The sequence below is a fragment of the Manacus vitellinus genome, unplaced genomic scaffold (assembly GCF_001715985.3).
Source record: "Manacus vitellinus isolate BGI_N305 unplaced genomic scaffold, ASM171598v3 scaffold_7_pilon, whole genome shotgun sequence".
In the NCBI taxonomy this organism is placed as follows: domain Eukaryota; kingdom Metazoa; phylum Chordata; class Aves; order Passeriformes; family Pipridae; genus Manacus; species Manacus vitellinus.
In genome coordinates this window covers 13,271,329-13,295,836 of record NW_021940813.1, presented here as the reverse complement: position 1 = coordinate 13,295,836, position 24,508 = coordinate 13,271,329, and the positions used below count along the sequence as shown (strand labels likewise).

Genomic DNA, 24,508 nt, shown 5'->3' with positions numbered 1-24,508 from the left:
TCTTTTTCCGTCCTCTGCCGAAACCACACTGAAAGTAGCGATGTCCCCAGTGATTTTACAGTAATTTCTAGTTGCGCGTCCGCGTAGGAAAAGCATGAAATACAGCTACTTGGTCGCGGAGCGGCAAAAACTTAAAATACGCTGCAATTCAGTGGCTGTATGTAATATCACCCACTGGATGTTTTCCGTGACAGAACTGCCTTGGTAATCTCATGTGCTGCTGAAGTATCTCATCCTGTGTCCTTACACAAATTCAAATGGCTTTTTGCAGTAACTTTTTTCTGTGGTGCAAAGGATAATAGCATCCCAGAAATAGTAACTTCGTGGTGCTGGTGGTTGTTTACTTTGGCTGCTAGAGAGAGGTCTAGGAGACTTCGGAGCTAGTTTTCCCTCAATGAAAGCACCATCTTTTGCTATGTGTTTTCTGAAGATCTTTACTAAGAAGTGACTTGTAAGTAATTTTATTGTCTGTTATGAAATCAGATGATGATGATGTTTAAAAGAGAAAACAAAACCCCAAACAAACTTGCATTCCATATTGTTTCAGATATTCACAGTCAAACGGAATTTCATTTTTAAATGTGGTGAAATGTGGCAGGCAATGTAAAGCAAATTTTACTTTGAACTTTTTTCTCTGAATTAAAAATTGTTCAGCACTCTCTTGCAGAATTCCCTCCCCCTGCCTTGATACACAGGAGCTTCTTTATTTTTAGGTTCCTTGTGACCTGTTTGCATTGGGAATTCAGAACTTGTCTACCCTGCTTTTTCCAGAATCATACTGTGGATGACTAGAAAAATACTGGGTTTATAGTAAGGAGGAAGCGAAACCTCATTGGCGGAAGTGATTCATGCTATATTAAATGTTTTCTTAATTAGCACCTGTCTTAGATGCTTACATTAAAAAAGGGTTGGTGAAATTCATAGCCCTTTGCCCTGCGTGTAAATGCACTAAAAGTTTCCAAGTAAATTTTGGGTTCCTGCAGTGAATTTTTTGCTAGAATTACAGGAAATGTTTGTCACGAATTTTTTAGGTCACTCAAAGAATCACCAGCAAAAGCAGTTTTCATATAAAAGTGAAAGGACGACAGAGTTCATTGGTAAGGTTCCCTCTACCACTTACTACATGGTTAAAGCACGCAGATTAAAATTGCACTAAAATCAATCAATCTAAACTAAAATGAACCAAAAATTGTCTGCTTGAAAGGCTTGGGAAGGTGGGAGAAATGAGGATTGGAAAGAGTAAGGATAAAAAGGAGTAAGGGAGACCTTCCTGTTGAGCCACAAGGCTCAGAGCGGACCCTCCTGCCAAACTTAGCCCCGGACTTGACCAACAGTTTAGGCCAAAGGTTTTAACACCTTAATCAATAGTTTAAGTTAAACAATTTAACAAAAGATTCTGTAGCATTTACTATAGCACAACAGTAACTCACTTGCAGGCCTCACTTACTTACTAAAGTACTTCAGAATCTCAGAGATTCACACATTCCCAGTACAGATACTATAGCATATTCACCCTTCCACGTGCACAGACCTGAAGAGTATGTGCCAGGTATATACCTGGGAAAAATTCCCCTCAAATCCAGGGAAGTACTCACATCAAATGCCTTTCCATCTTCTAAGGGGGCAGAGAGTTGATCCTCGAGGAGTGGTATCGGCCCAGGCTCCATCAGCATTCGGCAGCGGTCCTCCAAGGATAGCAAACTTGGGGGTTTTGCTGACTCTGAGAGGTGCCCCCTCAGAGGGAGATGCTGGCCACAGCCCACTGTGGTCCAGGAGAGCTCAAGGGATCTCACCTAGGACCGCTGTTTATAAGGTCTCAAGAGACTGGGCTTTAGTCATAACAATTTTTCATCCTAGCCACAGTTTTGGGTTGGTCACTTTCTTTGAAAGTTTGGTAACAAAAATATTGTTCCACTTGAGTTGTTATTCAGGTAAGAAAACTAAGTTTCCAAGGCTGTTTGTTAAAAACCAGAAGCTTGTTAGACATCCCTAGTTCCTGGGAGCAGACAGTGTTTCTGATAAACTCCAGAGGAACTCAACCGAGGTGCAATTCCTCAAGGACGCATTTCTGAGATCATGCTGTGGCCTGGGGCCAGGGTGAGGGGGTGAGAGATGTGCCACCACAGTGTTCTAATGTCTTAAGCTAACCCTTTTGTGGTTTCGTTTGAGGTAAATAAAAAAGCTTTCCTTAAAAGTAGGCATGCCATCTGTGTCATGAGGCCACTGAAAGAGCAAGAAAAAGAAGTGTGGTAAAGGTAACAGGAAAAAGTAAGGGCCATAAGCAGGGGTCATATGAGAATGTAGGTGTCTGAACCAATATCAAAGAGCATATCTTGAATTGTACAGTATTAATAGTGGAATTCTGTTAGCATTGAGTCCGTATTGACTTTTATAAAGGTAAAATACAAATTTTGAAAGCAGGTATTTCTTAATTGTCCTCCTGCTGTGTTGGGACTTCTAACCTTGCAGTGCTTTGAAACTAGAGATGCGCAATACTGCAAGTGCCTCATCCAGTGTTTTGAAAGTAGATAAATGAGTGCATAGAACATAGTTTTTAGTGTAATGACAGAACAGGGTGAAATGTTTGCTTGAGATGACTTTCAGATCTCACAACTGAGATCTGTGTTCAGTGGGGAAGCCACCTCAGAGGCCATTAGGTTTTCAGAAAGGTATAATTAGACTGCATGATCATTCAGGTCAGTGAGCACAGTATAGAGAAGTATTGCAAGGAGAAATAACTTAATAAGCTAGTCTTGTGGTCACATGTTTCTGAATAATTGTGTCTGAACCAGTGGATGAAGGTGTACCTGCTACAAACTTCAAACTTAAATTCCGTGGCATCCTAAAATGGCAGTTTTCCTGCAGAAGTTGTAAATAAAATTGCAACCAAGAATGACTGATTTTTCGACACAGTTGATACAGTTATGTTAAATAAAGTCTTCTTGAGTATCTGCTGTGAAGAAAAGTCTATTACATACGTGTTTTCAAAGTAAGCTTTTCTCTGTTAGGAGGGAAGAGTAAATTGTTGGGATGCCCACAGCCTAAAATTTGGTATGAATCATAAACATTTATGAGAGATGCAACATACTTTTTTGCCACAATATTTTTTTTTTAATGTAATTGGTCAGGATAAGGGATGTAAAACTTTTATGTCCAGTTGCATGTGCAGTAAGTTTGAAAATGTAGTCAGCTGAACAGTGTTGTCCAAATTGTCTTTTTTGGAGCCTCATGCTGAGCAAATGATTATGTATTTACTTGTGTCATTAGATTGTCTTACAGTTGTGAAAATCTGGTTTATGTACACTTGTTTCTTCCAAAGTTTTCAGGATATATCTTGAAAGTATTAGCGATTACAAAGGCTAAGATTGTAAGAATCTTTTCACAGCACAGGCCAACTGCTACTATGGGTATGTAGGAGATGTTTTGATAGATTAATGCTAGTGCTTATATTTTTTAGGATAATTGGCTAACATACAAGAGAAAAAAGATGTTGGTGTAGCTACTAATTATGGTTTCTTTCAATAAAAGGTACAGAGAAGAGTTTTTAGGGAAAGATTGTGGTTTAGGGAAAGATTGAGTATGTGTATATATGCGGGAGTATGGAATACAGGTACACATAGAACTGACAATAAGCACAGTATATTTTAGGTAGCATTGTGTTACAGACTTGTGTGGGTAGTAGAACAAAAAAAATTATGGTTTGATGCATTTTTGGCATGGTGGTAGGACACGTTCCACCCAGGTGTCTCTTCTATCCGTATGTGCGGCGCGTGTTGCTGAAGCAGTACTGTTTGAATGAAAGCTGGCTTAGGCTCTTGTGGTCATAGCCAGTTTCATAAATAGGATATCTGTCTTGTACTCTGATCAGTTAGGTATGAAGTAAGTAGAGTTTTCCTGATGTGCACCTTTTTTGATCAAGGTATAAGTTGCAATAACAGAGCAGAAGACTGAACGAAAACTCCAGGGTGAGCAGGAGCATTGTTACCAGTAATTTTCTAACAGTCATCCTGAAGTTGATTGTCCTATAACTCTGCCTTAAATGGCTTGAAGATGATATGCTTTTCAGAAACGTCAGCATCTTGTAATAGCTGGTTTCACAGCCAGGTAGGTAGGAAATATCTTATTTTTTAATGGTAAAATTTTGATAAATAATTTTTGATCTTATGAAGTTGCACTTTTCCTGTGCAACATACCCGTTTTGCCTCTCTGAAAATCTTTCTAGGCATATAATAATCTGATTCTGTTCTGTCAGAATTACGAGCTACCTGAGGCTCAAGCTGGCTGGAAGCTGAGAGAGCATGGTAGCAGCTAGAAAAGGTAGCAGTGATTTCAGTAGAAGGACTTTGCTGGGGTAGTTTTGTTTTTATTCAGTCAGTACTGAATCAGCGCTATTATACAATGTACTGTGGGAAGTGCTCTGTTCTAGCTGGAATGTTAAACTGAGAAGTTCACTGATGAGCACACATTTGAAAAGATAAGAGGTAAGAGTTGGGGTTTTTCAAAACATTGCCTCAGTAAGGAGGGAGCACTTTCAATGATATGATATGATACCTTATGATACCGTGGCTTAGTACTTAAAAGTTCTTGGTACGATGTTTATTATTGCTGCAATTTGAAGCTTGATACAGACCAAATCTGACACTACCTGTAGTTTTAGTGTTTTAATAATAGCATTGAGTATATGAAGGCTGTTTAGACTTTTGGTTAGTGTTTTTAATATCTAAAGTGACAGCTAATGTAGAAAATCCTTTGTTAGTCATAATAAGGAAATCATCTAGCTATTAGTGTTTGTGGCCCCTGTCAGGCAATAGCAGAACTTCTGTTTTATAAAAGAAAAACAAACCCTTTCTGATATAGGTTAAATAAATTAGAATTTTAATATGCCATGCCACTACTGTCAGATTTGCTAGAACTTATGGACTACAACTCGATAGATAAGAGTTTAACTGAAGAGGGGGTTTGTGGGTGGGGGGGCTGTGGTTTGGTTTTGCCTTCTTTTTTTTTTTTTTTAATGTTATCAGATTGTTCTAGCTGCTGGTAGAACCACTTCTTTAAATACAGTATTCTAGCCTGTGGTCAGTAACTTGTAATTGTATTTAAGATAAGAAAACTGGATATTTTTACAAAGCCTGTCTGCTGCTACACTGAGCTTTGGTTTTCCAGGGAGCATACATGCTGGTCAGTAAGCTTGGATTAGTTCCATGTTCACTGGAAAACTGAAAGAAAGTTGACCAGTTCTGTATATTTTCACCATCTTTACAATTTTCAAATATATTGGAGACTTGAAGGACACTTGTATACAAACATTTTTCTTCAATTTAGTATTCTGATAGGTTATTTCTAACTTCTCTGTTAAGACTTCAGAGAATGAGTCTGAAATTCTAAAAATCCTAGTGGGTTTTTGACAAAGGATAGAGAATATTCAAGAGTTTAGAAATAATTATTGTCAGTAAAAAATTGAACTGACACCTAATTTGACTTCAACAAAAAGCTCTGCTGAATTAATGAGGTGGTGGTGTTCACTTCGTCAAACTTCCAGATGCTATAGAATATGCATGTGAATTGCCAGCTCTGAATTGATGTTTAGGTTATTATGATGGTTTGCTAGAAGAGAGATGGGCATATCATGACTTACTGGTCACATGTATGCCCCTGCCAGTATTTGTTCTTTTTTTCCCCAGAAACGACAGAATTTTCTCAGATGAAAAGCAGTGACAATTTTTCAGTTGTCTAAATTTGAAGCAGTGCTTCTCATGAACATCATCTTCTCAACGGTGTTCAGTAGCCAGTGTTTACTATGTACTTGTGGTGAGGATAAGGTATTTGATGTTTAGTTCCTTGTGCTTTGACTGTGATTAGATTGACTTTTATTTTTTAGTGGCTCTCATGCTTTGGCTTCTTTCCAGTCATCCTGCTCGCACTTCTGGTTGGCAGGATTGCCTATTGCTGTGCAGTGAGCTGGGGTGAGGAACTGATCTGGCTGTAAATTATGTTAAAACAAGTTGCATGAATGTTGTTGCTAGCACAGAGGAGGTGGGTATGAAAAAGGGGAATGAAATGATAGCAAGAGCTGCTTGGGCAGTGCTGCTGTTCAGTGTGTAACCACAGCCAGTGAGGCCTTGTCAGCTCCTGTTAGCTGCTGGCAGTTTTGTGCTCTGCTTTCAAAAAGAAACTCTTAAGTCTGTCTATGGATATCAAAAAGTGTGGAAATGCTGTGCCAAACCAGAAACTTTTGAGTCTAGAGCAGACTTTCCCTGTGTTTTGCCAGACTTCTTAGGCACATCGGTTCATGTTCTACGCAATGGAAAAACTGCAAGTTTCAGCTGTTATGTTGGGAGTGCAGGTGCTCTGGTGTCATGTTGTGTTCAGAATACTCAGGTCTTTCCTGTCTTGTCAATTTAATGTGGCACACTATATTCGGCTTCTGTATGAATCATGGTTTTTAGAGAACATCTGTGCCATCGTTTCAACCATTGGCTTGTACAGAAAGGTTAAGTAAGCTGTGCTGTTTTCACATTTCTTGTCCATTTTTGTGAAACATCTTGTTTATTAAGCTGACCCCAAACTTGCAGGGGTAAGCCTTTTGCATGCCCATGGAAGACCCACAGTATAAGACAAGGAAAAAAATACCCATTTTACAGTTGACTTTTTAGAGATGTAAAACATTGGAATTGGTTATTTGTCACACCAATTCAATTACTGCATGACCTTTTTAGGCATCTATCAAGTGTGTTGTCTGACACGACTGGACAGTAAAACTGCAGTGCATTTATATTTGTCCATAAAGCATGTGCATGATTTCCACACTTGTAAAGAGCTGTGCAATGTGAATCTTCCTTGGTAAGTCAGAAGTTGCTCCTTAACATCTATACAGATTATTTGCAGTTAAAAAGCTTATTGTCCTGTGTGAAAGGTACTGTGTGAATTCCATCTTCTCAAGGGTGGATCTTACCTTAAGATAAGGTCTAAAGCAAGAAACTTGCTTTGAGAATAGAGAACAACAAAGCTGTTATGCATGAACATTGCAAAAAGGATATATATGTGTTTAATGATTTTAAATAACTCTTTCAAGGATGCTGAACAAATTGGAAGTCAAAATATATCTCACAATATGTTATTAGTGTTGGCTGCATTCCTTTGATGTTGGCAAATTCCTTTTGAAGAAAAAAACAGTCCTGTGCAGAATATAAAACCCAGTGTAAACTCCTGGCTTTAAGAATTAGCTCTTTTTAAAATATGAAAATGTAAGATAATCTGAAATTAATTTGTGCTTAAACAGTATAACTGCATGTAAACAAACCCTGTTTTTATAATTCCTTGTGATTTTAAGGAAATTTACTTTAGGTTCACTGAAAAAAATGAAAAGGATCCCTTTATTTTGGCAGTAAAGTTGAGTTCAGCTCTGATTATCATGCTTTTAGCTATCAGTGCACATTGTATAGCAGGGTTGCAAATGGGCAGGAAAAGAATACCCAGCCACCTCCATATAGTTCCAAGCCTCTGCAGTGTAACCAAATGAACAAAACAAAACCACACCCAACCAAACACCCTTGAAGTTCTCATCAGCCGTAAATATCTTTAGAAACTGAGAATGCTGTTCAGGAGATTGAGAGAGGGTCTGTAGCTGCTTGATAAGCTATAGAGTGTTGTATCAAGAACATCAGGTATTCTGCTCTAAAATATGAACATATCTCTGCAACATTAAAACAACTGGTGACATTTAACTTTTTGGTTAAATGATTTTGCATTTTTGGAAGTCTTTAGAGAAAGTGGTGTTTAACTGAGCAAAATTAATGAATTGTTAAATACCATAGGTAATAGGACTCCAAATATGACATCAGTTAATATTCACTTCTTGGATGATTTCACAGATGAAAATTTTACCATTTCAAAAACAGATATGCTTCTGATCCTGCTTATCATTTTGTGTTATAACAACCAATATTCTCCCATTAAGAGCTGCCAGTCATATTTGGCATTGTGATTGAAGTCATTTGAGCTCTTACTCTCTGTCATTGAAGCAGTGCGTTAATGTATATTTCTTTAGACTTCCTAGCAAGTGGTTTTGGGTTTTTTAAATTTTACTCTAATTTGTTCATGCAAAAGAAGGCTGGAAGTTTTCATTTTAAACACATTTGCTTGACTATTTACTTCCACTTCCTCCTTTCTGTTCTAAAGGTGGTTGGTGCTACCATGGAAGAAGCTGGATCTCAGGAGATGGGAATGAATAACCAGGATCAGCTGGTGAAGAGCAAATGCAGTGAATTGTCTGATACAGCACTGCAGCACACGCAGTCCAACTGTTATGGCCTGGAAAACACAGGCACATTGGAAGAGGCTGAGTATATCACAAAGAACAGAAAGCACCTGGGATCCACATGCTGCTCCCAAGAGTCTCGTGAGGAGACTCCTGGGAGAGAAGAAACCCGTACTGATCCACCTGATGGCCAACAAGATCCAGAGAGTGAAAAACACAAAGAGAAAACTTTGGGTATGTTCTCTTCGGCATTTTGATTTTTAAATAGCTTTAATATTTTTGTCAAATAGCTAAACGCATTTGCTTTGTCTCAAATTTACTCTGTAGCCAAAAACTTGTCACCTTCAACACGATACTTTGAGAAACTCTGCACTTCTGCTTAGGAGAAGATAGTTCTTAATGCATATGTAAGACTCCTTCAGCTGTCAATGCTATTTTTATAGGAACTTTAATAATAATAACAACGTGGTAATTGCTAATCAACTTTTTTAATTTTCTGGTTTGAATCTGGGATTGCGGTGTTCAGTGCTGCCAAAGCACAGCTGATAATTAAATTCCAAAAGCTTATTAAAAAAATTTGTGTAATTATCCTTTAATAGCAAAACTCAACCTTTTAGATTTCATTTTTTTCAATTTTTTCTTTTTATCTATGTTATCGTAAAACTGAAATATTTTTGTGGTTTTAAGAGTAAAGTAATTTTTTGCTATGTAAGATGTTGAATGGTACATAAGCCAAGACAATTTTATTCTTGCTCTGATGATTTCCCATTTGTTAACAGTTAGGATTATGCAGCTATCAAACCAGAGAGCAACTTAACTCACTAATTTCTCATGGATTTATATTTTACTTCTGAAGACAGGCTACTTTTCTGGTATGTTTTTTTTCCTCAGTATCACTGTCTTTCATCCATTTCATAGGAAAAGAAGTGTTATTATTAATGCAAGCCTTGAATACACTTTCTACTCCAGAGGAAAAGCTGGCAGCTTTGTGCAAGAAGTATGCTGATTTGGTAAGTAATTTGTAAAGATAGCAGGAGTTATTCATGTGTTAATATTAACTGTGGAATGCAAGCACAAGTAATACAGGACAGTTAATGATTTTGAATATTTTTAATGTTGGGAAAAAAAATAGGACACTCAGACTGACTATGAATATTGCTTTAGCCAAACTTTCCTGTAGTCATTTCACTTCTATGTGACTGCCTAAACCCAAATTAAAAATAGGTTTTGATATCTTGGTGTTGAAGCATACTATTAGGATTAACAGAAAAGCTAAGAGTTCTTTTGGAAGTAATAATTTTCCTAGTTTTGTCTGTTGATTAATGCTTTTGTGCTAATGTTTTATAGGATAATGTTTTATTTAAGACAAAGAGTACATATTGTCTTACAGAGATTTTGGGGGGAAAATATTCAGTTATGTTTAACTCAGTGATTTTTGGGGAATAGGGGACGTTGGAAAGATTTTGCTTTGTGCTTCCTGATCATGCAAAGGAACGGATAGAAAAATATACATTTCTTCACTAACAAACCAAAAAGAAGCAGTTCATAAAGTGCATTCCTACCTCAAGTAGGCGAAATGATAATTTATTCTCTAAATTAATTGATCACAAAATCAGAGGGGTAGGGGAAAAGGCTCATAAGTTTCACTTTCTAGAATGTTCCTGGAGACAACAACGCTGGACTTGTTTGTCTTGAGACAGGGACAGACAGGAATGGAAAGACTGGAAATACAGTGTGTATATGCTTTCCCACCCTCTTTGTAGTTATAAAATGAATATGAACTAAAGACATAATTGAAAAGCTTAACAAAAGCATAAGATTATCTTTCTGTAGATGTCAAGTGTATCATATGCAAATGTTTCTGAAAATGACATAATGGCTGCACAACATAACATAATTTTCCTGAAATAATTTTTTTTCCTTTGAGATTAATAATGTCTCCAAAACTTTGAAGGTGATCTAGTGGGTAGTCTTTTTACTCATAGAGACAATATTAATTGCTTAAGGACTGACTTACATTAGTTCTGTTAAGGAAATCCCAAGTCCTCCTTGGAGGTCTGTTACATTTTGGCTTTGTTTTTCTTGCTCTTTCTCACGTGTTCTTGTTCACATATATTCATTTCCTTCAAAACTAGCAGCTTCTCTAAGAAGTCACTTTCATTAAAATGAAAAACAATAATAGTTCTATAGTGCAACTCAAGGATGGGGGAGCCCACTTAAAAATGAGCTTTCATATTGTGAGAGAAAAATGCAATAAATGAGTTGGTTCTTGTGGGCAATTGCTTGTGCATGTGATGCCTTTTGTATTTGAGCAAACAGCTCCCATTTCAACTCGCACTGGTGATGATGATGGCCTGCATGAGGAGCTAGGCCTGCATGAATCCCTCAATTTTGCAGAAAGAAAACAGTCTGCACTATCTTCACTTTGAGTTTTACTGCTGAAGGAAGGATCTCAAAACAACTGGGGAACAGCTAGACCAAATGAATTGTAATTTCCTTCAAGTGGCTTGGCAATCAGAAGAGATGTGATCGCGTTAAGTTTTTTGTCCTCCCAGAAGATGATCCACAGTTGATAGGTGCAGTAAGCATTCAGAGTCCATAGGTAGTCACCACCATGGAAAACCACTTACTTTCCTCAAGATGCTCAGAGTGGCTGGGAATCTGGGTGGGAGCTTGTCTGGGTGTAAGAGTAGCTTTGTTTTGGCCAAATGAGTCTCAGAAGTACACCTGTTTCCCTTAGAAAGTTTAGGTTGGATCTGACTCTGTTCCTTTTAAGATGCATTTTTTTCTTCATGATTGTGGTGGTAAACCACTGGCATAGGTGTCAGCTTTAATGCCAGCAGAGGTTTGAACTGTGTATGACAGTGCACCTACAATGCTTTTTTTCTTTTTTTAAAGATTCATCATCTTTAAAGCTCACTGTCAGGTTTTTCAGTGGTGTCTCATGAAAAGGACTGTACAATAAAGGTAGGAATGCCTCTCTCCTGGCAAAAGATCTTCAACATTTTTTTTTTCCTAATTTGGAATCTATCAGGAGATCAGTCTGTGATGCAGGAAGGTTTGCATCCATGGTGATGTGTCTCACACTGGCACGCTTTTACAGGCCTGAAGTTTCATAGGTATGCAAACAGTAGAGCCACTTGGAGTGGTGTTTTCTGGCCACCCAAGGAAAGAGCTTTTTATGTTTGGATGTGAAAATATTTCTTTAACATTCTTCTTCCCTAAACTAGATTAAATATACATTTAATTTACTGTTGTCAGGGAGGTCATTTATTTGTTCTTCTGTGCTTCAGCATTATTTTGAGCTCTTTCAGAAAGCCAGCATTTTATTATTCTTCTATCATAGTGATGTTCCTCATTGCCAGCCCTCTTTTCCTGTGGTGTCCTGAGGCTGAGGCACTATCTAATGAGGAGCAGAGTAAGACAACATGGTTGCCTTCTTTGCAATAGAAGAGACTCTGAACATGGTTTCTCAGGGAGCCCAAAAATTATGCATAATGGATAATCCTGTCAATGGGACATTAATGCAAGAAACTTCTGTTCACTGGATATTCATAGAATAGATTTTGAAATATGTATACAGAGTTTAACTGTGTTATCTACCATCTAAACAGCCTAAAGGAAATAGAACAAAAATTTTGCTTCAGATGGTTGAGACTGCAGATCTGTTAAGTCATCAAAGTCTGGGCTTTGTAGCTTTATTAGTATTTGACTTGATTTGTCAGGGCAGCTAGTTTTGTCTGTTCCTTTCTGAAATACCATAGCATTTCACAAACTTGTATCAATTACTGCTTCTCTTGGTAGGAGCTCCTGCTGATAAGAAGGAACTCTGCTCTGCACAGTTATGTGGTTTTTCTTTTTGATAGTAAAAACAAGACCTGCTGAATAAACGGCTGTGTGTACCTTCCAGATAAGAGTGGGAAAAGTTGTGACTTGTTGAAAAGCCAGTTTCAGTTGGCTTTTAATTGTATTTACCACGTCCTCCTTTCTCAGGGCTACTCTTACCCCTGTAGCTGAATGCAGGCTGATAGCTCATAGTCAATGACAGGTCCATGGTGCCTGTTCCCCAAAGCCAAATGTTTTTTAAGTTGGAATTAGTATATTTTCATCTTTTGTCCTTATACATTTAGAATTCTCTGCAGGATTATGGTAATTTCTCTTTAAGATCAGCTTGGGTCTTAATAAAATTTAATTTCCTTGTTTTAATCCAAAATGTTTAAAAGTTTCTTCAGTCTGCTCATCTAGATGCATAAAGGTAGTTTCACCTATGTTTATTTAACAAATTTACTCTCTAATGTTAGTTGGAGGAGAGCCGGAATGTTCAAAAGCAAATGAAGATACTGCAGAAGAAGCAAGCACAAGTTGTGAAGGAGAAGGTCCACTTGCAGAGTGAGCATAGCAAGGCCATTTTGGCACGTAGCAAACTGGAATCTCTCTGTCGGGAGCTTCAGCGTCATAACAAAACTTTGAAGGTTAGTTTGTTTACATAAATTACAGTGCTGCTGGTGGTGGAAATATTACTTACTGGTCACTGCTTAAAATCAGGAGTGCTGCTTTTTACTTGCCACTTTGCCCATTACCTGTACCTGTAGGAGATGAGTGGCATGTGGTTTAAGTGTAGCTGATTTTAAGGTAAAGAATGTGGGGATAGTTGACTCACTGAGGTTTTTTCCTCCTCAAACCAGTTCATATTACTTGCAGTATTTGATCTTGTATTTTTTCTGGGACTAGTCCTGATGACTGCTGGAAAAAATAGCACAAGTGAAATAATAGCAGCATGAAATGGCAGGGTATCAAAAAAGGCTTAATTCTGTCAGAATATAATGGATGGGAGTGAAATGGAAAAGAACCAAGAGATTCTTATCTGTGATTGCTGTAGGAAATTTCATTATAGTATCAATGCTGTTTTTTACATCTGAGAAATTCTGACACTTGCAAAGGTACCTATGTAGCATCTTAATATCAACCTCTCAGTAATGTTGGTAGTGGTAAGGACAAGATTATCTAAAAGTTTTGGAATTTCTAGCTTCTTTGCTCCACACACTTTACATGGATAGTCAGCTTAGCATATTATGATTGTGGCTTGTATTAGTTCTAGCAGTCTAGAACTTGAAACAGTACAGGAGTGAATTATCACTATTGTTTCTGACTCAAAAATATGAAAAAGGTGCATAGTTTGACCTGAACACTTTTAATATTCTCTCATAAAAGGAAGAAAACATGCAACAAGCACGTGAAGAAGAAGAAAGACGGAAAGAAGCAACTGCACACTTCCAGATTACACTGAATGAAATTCAGGCTCAATTGGAACAGCATGATATACATAATGCCAAACTCCGACAGGAAAATATCGAACTGGGGGAAAAACTGAAGAAACTCATTGAACAGTATGCACTGCGAGAAGAGGTGCTTACACTATACTTCTAATGGGATTTTATTAGTTCCTTGACTTTAAGGATGAGATAATTATTGAAAGGGGAGCAAAACCTCCCATTCTTTACAGCCCTTGTATATATAATTTTTATATTATTCTTTTTACTTCACTACTGAGAAAAAATTAATAGCTGTTTGGCCCACTGTCTGCCTTTCCTGCCTGGTTCTGAATATCTAAATTGAAGATGTGTTGGAAGAAGTCTTTCACAGTGAAAGTGAGCAAATAGAAATAAGTTGTCCAGAGGTTGTGGAATCTCTGTCTTTAGAGATATTCAGAACTCAGCTGGGCAAGGTGTGCATAACCTGACCAGGCTTTGAAGCTGACCCTGGTTTGAGTGAACTAAATGACTTCCAAAGGTTGCTTCCAACATAAATATATATTAATAGTTGAAGTTGTTAAAAATTATGACTACACATTATAATGGGGGGGATATAAGAGTTATTCTCTGTCTTATTTCTTTTGATTCATTAAGGTTGCGGTTTTCTTGGGAAGCTCCCTTATGTGCTCTTGATGGCATAGAATCAAAATAAGCTATCATGCTTTAAGAATATATTTGGCCTGGTATCATGGAAGTGTCTCTACTATAGGGCTAACCGAGCTGGCTTTAATTGGCACCAGGTTGTGAGCTCGCTGCCTAAGCTACAGTGGTGGAAAACAGCCAATTCTCCTTGTCCAAGAGAGAACTGAACTCCATGGAGTCCTACAGCTAAGATTAGTTGGCTGGTTCTTAGTTGGCACAGGAGGTTTTGGAGTATTATTTCTCAGCTGTTTCTGAGGGGTTGTTTTTTTTGTTTGGTTTGAGTTTTCTGTTTTGTTTTAAATCTGGATCAATTAGAAAGCTCTCTGTAAACTAGTTCTCCACCTTTTGCGATGATGGAATATTCGTATCTACCATGAGAGTATATGGGGAAGAGAAAAGGTAGGAAGCAGCCTTGTGCTACTTAAGAGATGGAAGTAAGACCACAAATATTCAGTGATTGGCAGAATTTCATCAGTTAAATAAACTTGTTGCAAACTTTGCTTATTTTGAGCTTTTTTTAATTATGAGGACTAGAGCTTTTAGAAGTAACAAAGTACAGTAAGGATTAGAGGTATATCAACCAACTTTAGAAGTAAGGATGTAGACTGCTTGCTACAGGATTTTTGTAATGTCTGGTGTGAAGTGATTGTTACCAATTTTGTAAAAACAGGCACCTGGCTTCTGTGAAGGGCAAAAAGGGGTGATTATAATGCATGGAGATAGAGGGGAAAAAAGCATGTAAAACACTCTTCTGCTGCTTTTTCTTTTGCGTGAAACTTCTAAACAATGTCCATCTCCCCAGACACTACACTTGCTGTCATTGACTAGCAGATTCTGTATTTGACTACTGTGGTTTTCTTTTCTCCTTTAGCATATTGATCAAGTGTTCAAACATAAGGAACTGCAGCAGCAACTTGTGGATGCCAAACTTCAGCAAACTACTCAACTTATTAAGGAAGCAGAGGAAAAACATCAGCGAGAACGGGAGTTTGTAAGTTAATTAATTCTATGTTAAAAGAAATAAAACCTACCAAACCAGACTTTCCATGATTTAAAGCAAATACATGATTTAAATACAAATTGAGGGAACTGTCTTTTGAAAGTTAGGATAGAGTTCATCAATTAGACTGAAATTTAAGTTTTGTGTATGATGCTTAAAATATTAATGCCCATACTAATAGGCAAGTAATGTTACTGCTTGCATTTTCTCAGCAAATGTGCTGAATGTCATTTAGATTTTTCTTGGGCTGAGAAATGGGCTGAAACACCAAAGGTACTTTCTTGCAGTCAAGAGTTGTAACCTCTGTTTTTATGCCATAAGAAATAAAAAATGCAGAATAAAGCATGTGCTCTTCTGCATTGTCTGCCCCCCCCAAACTATGGATGATATTTTATTGGTATGTTGATATCAGCAATTTACTTGCAGTCTTCTAAGCAGTTTTCTTACAATATATCTGTAACTTCTAGGCAACACTCTTGCTTTTTCTGTACAGTCTTAAAATGATCGGTGTCGGATTGTTCTATTTTTTAACGTAATTTCTGAGTCATAACTGATGAAAATATCTTCAAAGATGAACCTACAAAATGGTGACAAGTTGAAGCAAAATTGATTTGAACTAGTCTGTAAGGGTGCTATTAGTGACTAGAGAAATGAAAGTTGAAAATAAGTTACAAAACAGTTATAAATTACGTACAGTTTGTTAATGAACTGTTAATAAATTTAGTGATTCAAACTTGCTACAGAAATAGAAATATTGAGACATTTTTCTAATTGGTAGCACGAGTCAATAAAAATCTCTGCATGGCAATACATGCTTTAAATTGTATATATGAAAGTACAGTATAGTAGTAAAAAAGCCCATGTGAGAAAACATGGTTGAATAGCCCTTAGGTGATGTTAATGTTTATTTATTTTTCATCATAGATCAAGTTAAGCCATTTTTAGGAATACTTTTTTCATTATGTGGCTTTTTGCATTGTTTTTTAGCTGCTAAAAGAAGCTACAGAGTCCAGACACAAATGTGAACAGATGAAACAACAGGAAGCTCAGCTGAAGCAACAGGTATCATTTTTAATGGAGAGATCTTCAGCAACAGTTCTGAAAAGAAAATACCAAGACTGTAGTGAACATAATGCAACATCTGAAAAAACTTAAAATTCATCAGATGCTTGTGAAAAGTACTTGGTATTTTTTAAAATTAAGTCTTATATTTAATTTCCAGTAGGTAGCCCTTCAGTAGTGAAGCATGAATGATGATCAGTAAACTTGCTGTTTAATACATCTGGAGAGTACTGTTACTGGAAGGTGCTAAACACTGAATTTCTGGAGTTAGTGTCCTTTTAAATTAATAGTGTTAATATTACAAAGACTAGAATATATGAAATCTTGAGAAGAAAGGTTTAAGAAAGTTTAGCTTCTCTGAAGCTGTTGTTCTCTCTTTTTATCTTTGTTTTTTTTATGTAGCTGTTCAGGACCAGAGAGGCCTTTGTGACTATAAAGAGTGGGATGGGGATTTTTACCCTGGCATGTTTTACAATCTGTTTCTTAATGTTTCCATCTCATCCCGGAAGGATGGAGGATTGGGAACAAGCAATGTCACATTTATCCCTGTAGTTATTCGGATTTAGTAACCTGAATATCTCCGCCCACAAAAAAACCCTGCAGTCTTCAAATTACTTGTTTACTGTAACATAAATGTTACAGCAAAATCCTCTGTGAGAGAGGAGAGATGGGCTTTGGTTCTGGGTCTGACCTGCAGTCATTGACCACACATGAACTCAGCACGTAAGGCACAGGGAAATGGTAGTTTCATGGAGCATCAGAGCACCTGAGAAGCAGTAGCTGTTCCGTTCACTGCATGTCTGTTACTGCTTTAGTTGAGGTTTTATATGAAGTCTCTGTCCTGGTTTCAGCTGAGATAGAGTTAATTTCTTCTCTGTAGCTGGTACAGTACTGTGTTTTGGATTCAGTGTAAGAATAAGGCTGATAGCACACTGATGTTTTGGCTATTGCTAAGTTGTGTTTATCCTAAGTCAAGGACTCTTGTGTCTCATGCTCTGCTGCTGAGGAGGTAACAAAAATCTCCAGAATAACTGTGAGAGAGCATAGCCAGGACAGGTGACTCAAATTGGCCAAAGGGATATCACAGACCATAGAATGTCATACCCAGTATATAAACTGGGGAAGTTGCCCATAAAGGGGCTGATGGGGGTTTGGGCTTGGGGTCTGGCACTGGGCAGCAGGTGGTGAGCAACTGTATTGTGCATCACTTGTCTTTTCCTTTTTATTATAATTTTTATTATATTTTACTTTGTTTCAATTATTAAACTGTTCTTACCTCAACCTACAATTTTTACTTTTGATTCTCCTCCCTATTCCACCGGGTGGGGAGTTGAGGTGAGTGAGCAGGTGCATGGTGCTTAGTTGCCAACTGGGCTTAAACCATGGCAGTCTCTTTGAAAACTGTTCCATGCCCTTTTTTTCCATGCTTACTGTATCTAATTCTTTTCTAGGCTTTCCAGGAGTTATGTTTAAAGTGTGTGTGTATGTGTGTGTAGTTCAGTGTAATCATACACATCTTCATCGGACTTGAATGTACGAGTATCCAGATGCTTCCAAATAGGTCCTTTTTTTCCACACTTAGTCTTTTATGGTTTTTTCCTAGTTGGTTACCCTTTATTTAAAATCTCACTGCTTTTTTTGCTGTGCTTTTTCAGTGAGTATAGTTTGTGGTTTCCTGGGGCTGACAGATATTTTTTGTAGAATAAGACGAGCTAGAAAGTTCAGTGACAATAATGGCAGAGAATCAGGATGTACTGCTGACAAGCTGGGCTAATTCCTTTTGTGTAATTTCCTTTGCTAATAGAGCAAAATACAATATTTCTGTGCTCTGAATTGTATTGTCCCGTATCCCCCAATGTAAGAATTGAGAGAACTGATTACTCTTCAGTAAGAATAAGAAGTTTCTATTAAATGGTCATGTATTCTTAGAACATCAAATCACACACTAAGTTGTTTGAATAAGAATCAAACTTTTTTAAAACTATGTTATTAAACATATTTTGCAGTTCTTTCTTGGTGCAGGGCAAAAAGTTTTCTGTCGTCGAATGTTAATGCTCTTGACTTTTTAAGTGTAATGTTTTTCACTGTTACATTAATTTCTTGTCAATATGCACTTTCCATAATTTTTACTCAGTGGGTAAATTACATTGGTTGTGAATGTGTATTTTGATTTCTGGAATCAATCATGTTTATTTTGTCCCAGCCTTGGTTATTAGCTTTGGCTGGTTAAGGAGGAAAGGTAGGTATTTCCTAAATTTTAATTTCACTAACCATGTGCTGAATTTCCTGTAGATGTGTATGTCCACAGATCATTTTTTTCCAGTGGAGAGGTAAAAATGAGATAACAATGAACTGTGATGTCTTCCAACATTTTATTAAACATAATATTCTTCATACTTCAGAATATATTGCTGTTCTGTAAACACAGAACTCTACTTCACATATAATATAATTTGAATGGCATGTTTTCAGACAAGTTCTGCATGTTCCTCAAATGGAAATTATAGGATAGTTAAAAAAAGATTAGGAAATTCATGTTTTACTATTTCCAGTTTAATTTTGCCTTCCTTAATATTTTTGTATTTGTATACCACTGTTCATATTAATGTTCTTGCCTCTTTTCCAACAGCTTTCTCTTTATATGGATAAGTTTGAAGAATTCCAGACCACCATGGCAAAAAGTAATGAGCTCTTTACAACTTTCAGGCAAGAAATGGAGAAGGTATGTATAGGATTATCTATGAAAAGTAATACAAAAATAGAGAAGTACTATAGAAATATTATAAAAAGTAATATAGAGATGCATGCTATTAGTGGGTTGCATTTTAGATTTTTTTTGCCTTCTGAAAATATCTGGAGTATTTTGACATTTAATTTGGATTATAAAATAGGTCATAAGAATTTGTCATATTATGGAAGAAAATGTAAATTTTTCTATTTTTTTTACATACTTGCATGATATCTAAATCCTAATTTCAGTGTTTTACCCAATAATACTTCTCGTTCTCTTTGGCTGTGCTTATGTTTTAAAACTTCTTTTCCTGGAGCCTTTTATTATTTGTACTCAGAAGTTGCTAGTCTGTTTCTTTTAAGACTCAATTTTGTTTTCTTTGAATGCAGAATATGTATTTGTGGGGTTGATTTTATGCAGAAGCACTTCTCCAAAATAACTTGTTCCAACTGGACTTGGAAAATAACACTTAGAAGACAAATTACTCACATAAAACCACCTACGTTGCAACACAACCCACAAAATTAAATGTTTTTTTTATCTTTTGTAGATGACAAAGAAGATTAAGAAACTGGAAAAGGAAACCATTGTGTGGCGTACAAAATGGGAAAACAACAACAAGGCTCTTCTGCAAATGGCTGAAGAGGTAATTAACTTCTAAATAGCAGTATGGCTCAGCTTGAGTCTGAGTCCCAGAGAACTTCATACAGTTTTTCAGTTTTAGAGAATGGGAAGTAGTACACAGTAGTCTCTTCTTGGATTGTCAGCTTCATATTTTTTTGTTGTGCAAGGTATTGTTGTCCTCGGGCATGGAAAATGGAAGGCTGCTATGTAAATCTGAACCAATGGCACATTGGTTACTGTTTCATTGTTGGGATAATGTGTATGAAATCACAGGAGCTGAATGAATTGAATGAATTTTAATATTCTGAGTAAAGTTCAACCAGTGCTGCAATAAAAATCTGTTTTAGACATAGAAGACTGACATGAAGGAAATAACCCACGTGTAAGGGATCAGTTGCTTTCTGGCATTGCTGCTGCTTTTGAGGTCATGAGGTGCCATTACTTGTAGTTGGTGAGAGTGATGCTGTTCAGTTGTGCCTGCACTGCCTAAGGCCTAGTTCAGGTGTGTGAGGTGTGACATTGCCAAACCAGGCTGGGTCGTGTAGGTTCTGCTTATAGCACTGCTTATCTTTTTGTTCTTATAAGGAGCTAGTTAATAGAGCCAGGAGTATGGTACCTTCTGACCTGGATTCTGCTGCTGGATTGTGGATTTCCTACTTCTATGCCCTTCTCCCACCTGTAGTTGCCATTATATGGGTTGTAATTGATGGCTTTGTGAGATAAATTTGAAAATATCAGGGTCCTGGTTGATGCCTAGCTTTCACATAGCATTAAATAGTCATGTCGTCCTCATTGCTTGTTTTTGAAGGTGTCCATTGCCACTCCAGCTCAGACAAACCATCTGAAGTGTAGTTAGGTGAAGTTATTCTGAGGAAATTTGCTCTAGTTCAGCTGGATTAATTAAGACTTAATCTTTGGGATTAAATAGTGGTGATTCTTTTCATTAATTTAGGAAAAAAACCCAGTTGTATCACAGAGCTTTTATTTCTTTTGTCCTTCAGAAAACAGTAAGAGATAAAGAATACAAAGGCTTTCAAATAAAACTGGAGCGTTTGGAGAAGCTATGCAGGGCCCTTCAGACGGAAAGGAACGAGCTGAATGAGAAGGTGGAGGTGCTCAAGGAGCAGGTGTCTCTTAGAGAAGCAGATGTGGATCTAGCTGTGCAGGTGTTGCAGTCCTGCACACTCAACTCCCACGAGGAGCTGGGAACTCCCATTGACACGGAACCAGGAATCCAACCTGATGTGGAATCACGTGCGGCAAATAGCTCCGAAAAGACTGTCTCAACAAGTCCTGTTCCTGGCACTGAATCTGTAGACTAAAATGAAGTGTAAACACTGTATTGAGAGATATATTTTGTGTATAACTTTCTCTGTTGGTGGTAACTATTTGGTTTTGTGGTGAAAATTTTCTTACTTTTTCTACCATATCTGTATTTTCTTAGAACTACTGGACTTATGTGGTACAGGAAGCTGCATAGCAGCTTCAAATAGCTTAAACTATAAATTTTCCACAACTGTGTTGCACATCTGCCTCATTTTTTAAAAGAAAATATTTTTCCATAAAAGGATGCATGTGCGTTTCCTCCCCACAACACAAATCACTGTCGTGAAAGACTGTGTACAGATATAACATCGTTTGGGGAAAATAGTGACAGCAGGTCACTTTTTTGTTTTAAAGAACAGCACTCTGGTTTTGTTCATTGACTTGCCACTCAGTATACTAAAGATTACCAATTTTTCCAGTAAATTTATCTACATAAGGATGTTTAATGGCCAGTAAAAAATGTCAACTTTTCCCCCTAGTATGTTTTCATATATATGAATGAGAAAGTAAAGGTCCAGAATATAGTAAAAGATATGTGTAAAGGGTTTTATGTCCTTTGTGGTATGAAAAACACAGCTTTGAAATCCATTAATTTGCAGCTGGTGAAACAGGGTGTACAGCTTGTTGCAGACGTCTCAGGGTTGTGTCATAAAGGTTAGTTTGGACTGTTTGCCCTACCTGTGAAAATGTTAAATATAAATGTGTGAGAAAATGTACAGCGACGTTACTGAGTGGGATTTTGCAGTTGCGGAGCCTGTTGCACAGATGTTGGTCACATCCTTCCCTCTTAGCTGTAGTGTGTCCACCACATGGTTTTCCTGACTAGGAAAATCCATTACTGTCTAAGCAAATATCTGGATTATCTGGAGGGCTGGAAAGTAGAAACTCACTGCTGCAGGTGTGGAAGACAGGAGTCTGGCAAATAGGCTTTCTCTAATAGAGCTGGATTGTGACAAATATGTCGCAAAAAGTGTTAGTTAAACGTATTCTTGTTATAGTTGAACATGAAAATTCATGTACTTTTCCTGAAGTACAGTGTGGAACTTCCTGCACATTCAACCCCAAAGCTGTACCAGTTGGCAGAGTGCCTTCCCAGTCAGGTTATCTGGTAAAGATGGTACTTCATATTCTTACACTAACATACCACAAGCAGAGCTTCCGTGTTAACCTTAAACCATATTGTATTTTCCTAGAAAATTTGATACTGTCACTATGACTTCTTCTGAAAGAAACTAGGACCAGCACTTATTTTTTTGGCAAGGCAACGCGTGATGTAACTACAAGCTACCCTTAACTTTAGTTCCCACGTATTTACTTTCTAGTTTTGGTTGCTGTCATTTTAAGAAATACGAACATGTATAGCCTTTTCTGGTACTTAAAGTTCTTTGCACTTACTTGGGAGGGAATTTCTGAATCAAGCACATCTCAACAAACTTCCCACCCCAATGACCTTGACAGTTTAGTGGCTAAATTACTTGAATGTTCAGGCTGCACTGAGCTCCTGATTCTTTTCCTATAGTAATGTAAGTTGAAATAACGTAGCTGTCTTTGAGAGAAGGTAAGGTTATAAATGTGTTTTAGCTCATACCACTAAGAGGAACTGTGCAAAACTGACATTTTTGAAATGAAGCAAATGAGAAGCTGGCCGTCTTTCTCCTAGATTTGTGTGGGTTTGGTGTTTGTGATCCAAGCACAATGCAGGAATGAAAAGAAGGTAGCAGTGAGCAGTCAGTCAGGTTAGACTCAGAGCTTTGAAATGTTGATCATGCTAACCGTATGGCATAAAAAATAACTGGAAAGAAGTGTTTCAGACTTGCTGTCCAAATTACGTGCTTTATAGAATCAAGCTTGAAAAAATAGTTTTTCTGAGAACTGGCTTTCAGCTTAACACTAAGCATGAAGTAATTTTCCTGAGGAAAGGTGAAAAACTTTGTATTTGATGCATCATACCGTTGGCAAGGTAGGACGTGCAGTTTTCTATTTTTACAATTTATTATTTGGACATTTATATCCTGAACAATTCTTTTTATATGCTTGTTCTATATGGAGGCAAGAATGAATTTTTGGTCCCTGCTGCAAGAATATTTTAAAGGGCTCATTTAGAGAAGTGACAGATGTATAGAACAGCAATACAAATATATTTGTTACTGACTAAACATGTAAATGAAGCAGAACGCCCCAAGGAAAAATCTTTTAAAACAGGGATCTCTTTCATCTTTCCTACCCTCAACATACTCATACCATAGCAACTTATGGTATACTGTACTTATGGCAAGCTGTACTTTGCTTCCTGAAACCAGTCGGTAGAGTCTCATTGCTTAAAAAGTGTTCTTTTTAAAAAAAAATTGATGTAAGGGATAAGCTTAGCACTGTCACTGATCTGCCATACTGCAGGCTATTGCACTGCCAGGCTGCAGCCAAATGGGCTCCAGTAGGGTTTTTAAGTAAACTTGTGTTACTGCCTTTCTCCCACTACTACAAATTGTTTCACTTGGGATGTAAACTGATGTAGCCTGAGATGAGTGTATCTAATTGTCAAAAACTCTGGGGCCTGATTGACAAGTTTCACCACGATTAAGCTGCAAAAAGCTAAATTGTATGCGATTCAAGACCCAAATATGTGTATACCTACACAAGTAAGTTAGGGCTGTATCTCTAATGTTTTGTCCTTCCTTTCATTACACCTGGTTACGTTACAGTTCAATTCTCAGGTGTTGCAGAAAATCTACCTCTTTGGACTGTAGATGGAAATAACTGTGAAAAAAGTGATGCAGAAATCTAGTTTGTGCTAAACACACTGCTTTATTTTTACAACCCATGTCTGCTTTCATGAGGAAAAATGATAAATGAACAGGCAGTCTTTGTTTTGCTTTTCAAAAACATTTTGTAGAGATTTTTCACTAATGTGAATCTGAAATTTTATCTACTCGATTCTGTATAGATTAAGTAAATAAGTATGCTTAATATACTGGACTCTGAGTTTTTCTTTAACATTATATTCATGTCTTCAAACTGAATCTACTGAAACTGTATTTATTTGAAAAACCAAGCGTGAAAATTGAAGATGTGAAATTCGAATTCAAGCGTATTGTTCAAGTGAGCTGCCCCGCAAAGGGGCTGTTCTGGGGTCGTGTCAGTGACTTGCACATTCCTGGCAGTAGTTCCTGGGGCACTGCACGGGTTGAGGGGTAGGTGAGTCCTGTGCTCACCTCACCTTGGCAGTGTCCTAAGATGAGGGTCAGTCAGACCACAGAGGGCAGAAGCTCTGGCTGGATCTACTGCACTTGCCTGCTTTGAATTCTGCTCGGGCCTTCTGTCTCCCAGAATTTAACTATCATAGTTCAATTGGTGCACTGTGAAAAATATGGGATTTTATGTTAAAAATCAGTTTTTTCAGTAAGTTCATCAAGTGCTCCCCATTCTGTCATACTATGTGGGGCCATTTGTTACTAATGTACGTTCCCTCACAGTTTCCTAATACTAAAAAGTGTTCTGTTTGCCTTTTTTGGCATAATCTGTAATGTTTACAACTTCCCTAAACTTGGTTTTGTTTT

At 37.3% G+C, this 24,508-nt stretch overlaps 1 protein-coding gene across 1 annotated transcript; it reads left to right on the top strand.

Annotated features, from left to right (window-relative positions):
• Nucleotides 1–8,181: 8,181 nt before the first annotated feature.
• On the top strand, nt 8,182–23,920 carry TXLNG (taxilin gamma). The gene is made up of 9 exons (XM_008922359.3): nt 8,182–8,491; nt 9,176–9,267; nt 12,559–12,729; nt 13,469–13,663; nt 15,083–15,202; nt 16,199–16,273; nt 18,903–18,995; nt 19,555–19,650; nt 20,630–23,920. The coding sequence occupies exons 1-9, from the start codon at nt 8,194–8,196 to the stop codon at nt 20,948–20,950; spliced, it is 1,461 nt and encodes a 486-aa protein (XP_008920607.1). The 5' UTR covers nt 8,182–8,193; the 3' UTR covers nt 20,951–23,920.
• The last annotated feature ends 588 nt before the right edge of the window (nt 23,921–24,508 follow it).